Raw genomic sequence first — 6,000 nt, forward strand, 5'->3', positions numbered from 1 at the left:
TTATCATTGTTCTGCTCGTACATACTTACATGCACTGCAGTCTCGCGTTACAGATAACACATTTATAACCTCCCAAATGAATCATCACCTGTTTGAACTAGTTTACAACAGAGTTGTTAACAAGTTTATAGTCGACTGCGTCTGTTAAAGCACAAGTTACTGCGGCAAATCCGGCAATTCCCGTTTAAAAGTGAAAATGACCTGTCCTTTTATTGATGGAGCCTCCCGTCAATGAAATAAACAAAATTTCCCTATAAACTGGCGTAAACTTGATTTCAAAACCACGGTTAGGTGAATCGATCAGTTTTCAATCCAATCAAAACGCTAATTTGTATTCTTAATATAACCCCGTCCTGATTTCTCCTTTTAAAAAACACTATTTTGCACTGTTTTAATTTCCAGCGGGTGCTGTCGCTGGAGTAGCTGGTATTGTCAGTGGAGTTACTGGAGCTGCAACGTTGGCCACGGAAGCCGGTGCAGCTGCAGTGGCAGCGGACAGCGGCGCCGGACTCGGCGCGTTGATGGGTGCTGCAGCAGGTGGAGGCGGCATTCTCGGAGGTTCGGCATATGGATTTTACAGTGTAGATCAGCTTACTTGTAAGTTTAAAAAATTTAAAGCCGAAACCATGAAGCTAGATGCTGCATTAAAAAGCCTACAAGCTAAACAGCGAAAATCAACAACAAAGTGTAAAGTACAACAGAACAAAGTCAATAATTTGAAGCAAGTATAATTTACTGAATCAGATTGGGAAGGGTAGGACTCATTTACTGTCAAAAAATGACAAGCGTTCTTCTCTAGCTACACCGAATAAATAAAGGTTATCATATATACTGAAAGTTGATTACATTACTCGTTAACTTTAAATTAACTTTCCGTCGAACAGGAAATATTGATATTGATTTACTGTAAAATTCAGAAAATAAGCCCTTTCGTTCGGGGCTCGAACCCGGACTATTTGAATATATACGGAGTCCGCATCTCGCTAAGCTCATGGTATTTTCTAGGCTTTTATAGATTGTGCTAGCATAATTTTTGGCATAATTGGAGCTAAAAAGCATAATTTGTGAAACGAGCACTGCCACGGCATAATTAGCAATTTTTAGCACTTTTTGGAGCATAAATTCATAAAATGTAGTAAATATGGTGTACTTTCTACAGAAATAAATGAAATTTAGGTAGTTTGTTCTTGCAATGCGTGTTTTAGCTATACAATTGTGATTGTTAAGTCGTTGGAGGCATTTTACAAACGGTTTAGAGATGCGAGCAGCTAATTTGGACAGCTGACGGCCGTGATAAACTGCCATAAACACAAATAAATTTACAACAACAGTTTATTTAAAAAACATCATAATTTGGTGTCGTTATTGCGCACCTCTATGTATAGAATCTACGTCATTTTGTGAGCATAATTTCGGAAATCAGAAGCATAATGTGGGAATTCTGGCATAATTTTTGCATAATTTGGCAAAATTTTGAGCACTGCTAGTAGCATAATATGCCACTTTTAGGAGCACAATCTATAAAAGCCTAGTATTTTCTCGATAAACGCCACGCCCGCATAAAACCTCAAGCTCAAACAAATGCGAAACGCCTGAGTATGTTATAATTTAGTCCAGTCCCTGAACTCTGTATTCCGCGCGCCCTTTATAGGGGTCGAATCCTGGCGCGCAAAGAGAGAGTCCAGGATAACTTGCATGCGCATGCTCAGAAAGAACCAATCAGAAGCGAGGAACGTGGCGCCACTTGCTTGGGACGCGCGCGCTTGGTTAAAAATGCTCGCTCAAATGACGAATTCAACTACGCGACCAAGCGCGCGAATAAATGCAAGAAAAAAAACTGCAGACAATTGAATCCAAAACCATTTCAATAAACAGCTACAAAATTACGAATAGTTGACGGATAGTGATTTGTGTTTTGGCCGTTAGCTTTTAGTAGACACTGACTGGAAAACTAGGCTTTTTAAAGTTATTCCGGTGATCCAGCTTTAGTACACGGTGGCGTAGTTGAACTCGTCATCTGTGCGCGCGCGTTTTCAAAAGTGCTGCCAAATATGGTTTTCCCCCAATTTTGGAGGAAAAACTGGCGCATGCGCATGCAAGTTATCCTGGACTCAATCCTCGCGCGAAAAAAAAGGGTATTGTAAGTGCCAAAAAGTTCATTATAAACCAAACGTTTCGGGCTTAGCCCTTCATCAGTGGTGAATTGGTCGTGAATAAAACGACCGTTAAAAATACGCCACGAGAGTATGTATTTAAAGTCATGTCTCTAGCACGCGCGCGCGCGAGAACCTCAATAGAAACGGAATTCTAAGTTGAGGCCGCGCGGATGGCAGGTGCCAAGTTGGAAAAATTAGCGCATCTCCTGCCGCTTTCTTTGCTTGTTACCGCCGCAGAGCTTGACGCCGCGGACTTGTGCGTCCGCTGAGCTGTGTCCGTTTGAGCTGAAATGCCCTGCGACGGCGAGGCCAGGCGCACTCTTGGTAATGCTTCTTAGATGTTCCCCAAAACGTTCCCTTAGAGTGCGCCCGATTTCGCCGATGTAAATGGCAGAGCAGCGGCGACAGGAGATGCAGTAAATGAGTCCTGAGGACGAACACGTGAACAAATCCCGAATGTTAATAGAATCCTTTGGGCCCTGAATGTTGGTGTTACTCGAGATGTGGTCACAAGTACGACAGCGGGAGTTTCCACAAGGGTAAGACCCTGAGCGTGCGGTAGCTTGCTTGGAGGCTGTATGTACCAGCGTTGAACGCAAGTTTCTATCTCGGCGAAACGCGACCATCGGCGGCTGAGGGAAAATGTGAGTAGTCGCGGGATCTTCAGTGACTACCTTGAAGGTGTCTAGCAGGATTTGCTTGATTTTGTTGTTAAGAGGGTGGTATGTGAGAACCAAAGGAATCCTGTTCACCTTTTCCTCTGTTGAGATGTTCTTTCGGAGGGCGTCGGTCTGGGATAGATCTTTTATCTTCTCCAGGTCTTGTTGGAGGGTTTGTGGATTGTAGCCACGCCTTTCAAAGAAAGAAGCCATCTCATGGGCTTGGTTGAGAAAGTCGGCGTTGTCGGAACAGAGGCGTCGTAGGCGTAAAAACTGGCTGTGCGGGAGGCTTTCTTTGCAGTGGCGGGGATGTGATGAGTCATGATGAAGATAGCTGTGGGTATCAGTGGCTTTGTAGTGAATGGAGGTTGAGAGACGGTCACCAGAAATGCGCAATTTGATATCCAGGAAAGGTAACTCGGTTTCGGAGATGGTATGTGTGAATTGCAGAGCGGGATGAAAGTTAGATACAAATGCAATGTATTCCACACGGTCACAACACGCGACTCCTACCACATCGTCGATGTATCGCTTCGTCGATGTATCTCTCCTCGCGCGCCTGGGTTCAGCCCCTGTAAAGAGCGCGCGGAAGAGAGAGTTCAGGGACTGGACTAGTTATAATTAAGAGAACAGACTAACTTAAAAAGTCGCCATGACGTACTTTTGCACTCTACTGAGTACCAAATTCTCCACAGCGTATTATTTTCGGTTATAATTATTGGCTAGAATAAACGTTGTTTTCGTTTTTCTTATGTCTAAGTTCAAATAAAGTAAGAAGCTGCTCGAGTTTACAAGAACTTCCCCGTCGTTAATCGAGAAAATTCGGTGTCTGCCAAGTTTTCTTTAGGGCAACTTTTAAAAAATGCATGATTTATATCACTATGAGAATGGAACTTTAATGAATTCTAGCGAAATCAGACGTTTTCAAGTTTACATATATTAAGTTATAGATTGGTCATACGGGGGACATATGCATATTACTGCAATTTCCTGTTTGTAATGAGCTTCAAAATTGCCATTTGTATAAATAAGTAGTAAACGTTAAGTTAATTTGAAATAAACAGGTAGGATTTGCAATACACAGAAACTGCAATTTTAAGACTTTAACTCTATACCTAGATATACCAGATATACCAGCTTAAGTCAGTTATAAGCAAAAAGAGTACAGTCACGTAAGCCAGTTTAAGAAGCTTGAGTAAAACGTTTTTGAAATGGTATATTTAAAAATGACTCAGGAAAGTCACATTAATTTTAATAAGCAATTGTTTATGTTTTTTGTAAGCGTGACCTTTCCATACCTTAACCCTTTCACTCCCAAATTTCCCCCCCAAAACGCGTTTTTTTTAATCGTTAAACTGAATTTTTGGTGCTGTGATTACTGGGCTGCAATCTAACTTACACTTTTTCGCTTTTTATCATAGCCCTTCTCGTGGGGGCTGCAGTCTCTGTTACCGGTCTCTGCTTGGTGTTCAGAAGATGGGCTGCCAAGAGACAATTTTGCAACGAATTGTTGTTGGTTTATCGTAGTTACAAAGATCTAATTAATGAAAGCCAATGCATAAGTGACAGGTTTAAATACATTTTAAGGAAATAAGGACAAATGACTGTGTGCCGTAAGCTTCTGCATCTTTAAATGCTCTAAATCCCTCTAAAACTTACACAGTCCCAAATAATGAAGTGGACTGACAAGGCTTCTTCGGCATAATACTTCGAAGCTCTTATTTAGGAAGTTTATTGTGCTTTTTTTTTTTCAAGAATATTCTTATCCCCTTTATTAACAAATAAAATCGTTTATAATTACTGTTCGATAGGTAATTAGGAAGCAACGGTTTGCCGAAGGTAGCTTGTTAGTGTATGTACGATGATTTTGTAGAAAAAACTTGTTGTTTTCGTTATGCGTTTAGCCAACTTTCAATATCCAGAACTAAACAAGAAGTTCAGTAGGTGTAGTCAGTGGGTAGTAAGTAAGTCTTTTGTGGTGTACTGCCCATGTTTCATACCTTATGGGCGCGAAATACAAATATGTGCTTTTGCAAAAAAAGAAAAAAAAAAGAATTATGCCGTTTTTCAACATATCACAAATAAGTACATGTATTACTTTTGTAGAATGAAAGTAAGTAATTAAGTATAACGGGGTTTTTTGTTAGTGAGATTTTAAAACTTGACATTTGAGTTTCGTTTTAAACGTTGCAATAATTAGTCAAAGTAGTCCATTAAAGGATCGTTTAATCTACATAGCGGTAAAAGTCAGTAACGTTGTGTTTGATTTTACTGTCAGTTATTTGGAGGCTTTTTGTAGGAAACAGGATTGAAGTAGTTGTTTTATTCATACCTGTAAGGAAATAACATACTATGAGATGTGCTTTGGACCGGAGAGCTATACTTCTCCTTGTAAGTTTCAAGAATGTATCTTTAACGTTTCAACCCTTTTAGTGCCCAGTGAGATCAATATCTTATTTCTCCTTACCGAGAATCAACACATTGTCAAACAAACAGTGATGAGAATAGCCAAATAAGGAAGAGCAGAGTCTTGATAGACCAGCAAATTCTCATAACCAACTTTACAAGAAAACTTATGTCTATTAGTTAGGAGAATTGATATTTCCATCTCGGCACCAAAAGGGTTGGAGAGTTCTTGGTTATGCACGTAGTTATAGAGTATGTGGTGTACTAAAAGGCTAAATATACTGATAGCCTGAGTCTTAAAAAACTTAAGAATGTAGTTAATGAGTACGTGTACGTGTACTGAAAGGCTTAAAAGACTTAAGAATGTTGATACATAAGGACAAATTTTAATTGTATTTGTATAATGTTAAGCGGTTATATAAAAAAATTGTAACCTTCTTCTGGTAATATATAAAGGCCAGTTTTACTGCTTTTAGATTGTTCGAAAAATGCTTATCTTGAATAAAAAAAATTTCAGTTGAGCATAATTTTTCAAATGTCATTCTTCTGCGCTTTACATGATTAGCATCTTGTACGGCGCACGAGCGAACGAAAATGTAGAAGTTTATTCTGAAACCAAATGCATGGAAACATTTAGAATGCATACACGTGAACGCGTTCGGTACTGCCACCTTCACGTTCTCCAACAGCCTGCGAATACAGTCCCCTTCAACGACAACGCCCACTCTTACATTAAGTTTGTTCTAGGCAATTCTTAGCTTTAATTAAATTATTCTTTT

At 39.8% G+C, this 6,000-nt stretch overlaps 1 protein-coding gene across 7 annotated transcripts in view; it reads left to right on the plus strand.

Annotated features, from left to right (window-relative positions):
- The window catches only part of LOC144649250 (uncharacterized), a 28,554-nt gene extending 22,806 nt beyond the window's left edge, over window positions 1–5,748 (plus strand). For 6 of the 7 annotated variants that reach the window (XM_078508711.1, XM_078508713.1, XM_078508712.1 and 3 more), the window contains exons 4-5: window positions 403–597; window positions 4,237–5,748. In XM_078508711.1, the coding sequence (XP_078364837.1) occupies window positions 403–597; window positions 4,237–4,409 (368 nt within the window). In that variant the 3' untranslated portion in view covers window positions 4,410–5,748. The remainder of the gene's footprint in view (window positions 1–402; window positions 598–4,236) is intronic. The other variant, XM_078508715.1, reaches the window with a different exon arrangement.
- Window positions 5,749–6,000: the final 252 nt, after the last annotated feature.

Source organism: Oculina patagonica, chromosome 4 (genome assembly GCF_052425735.1).
Source record: "Oculina patagonica isolate OP01 chromosome 4, crgOcupat, whole genome shotgun sequence".
Classification (NCBI taxonomy): domain Eukaryota; kingdom Metazoa; phylum Cnidaria; class Anthozoa; order Scleractinia; family Oculinidae; genus Oculina; species Oculina patagonica.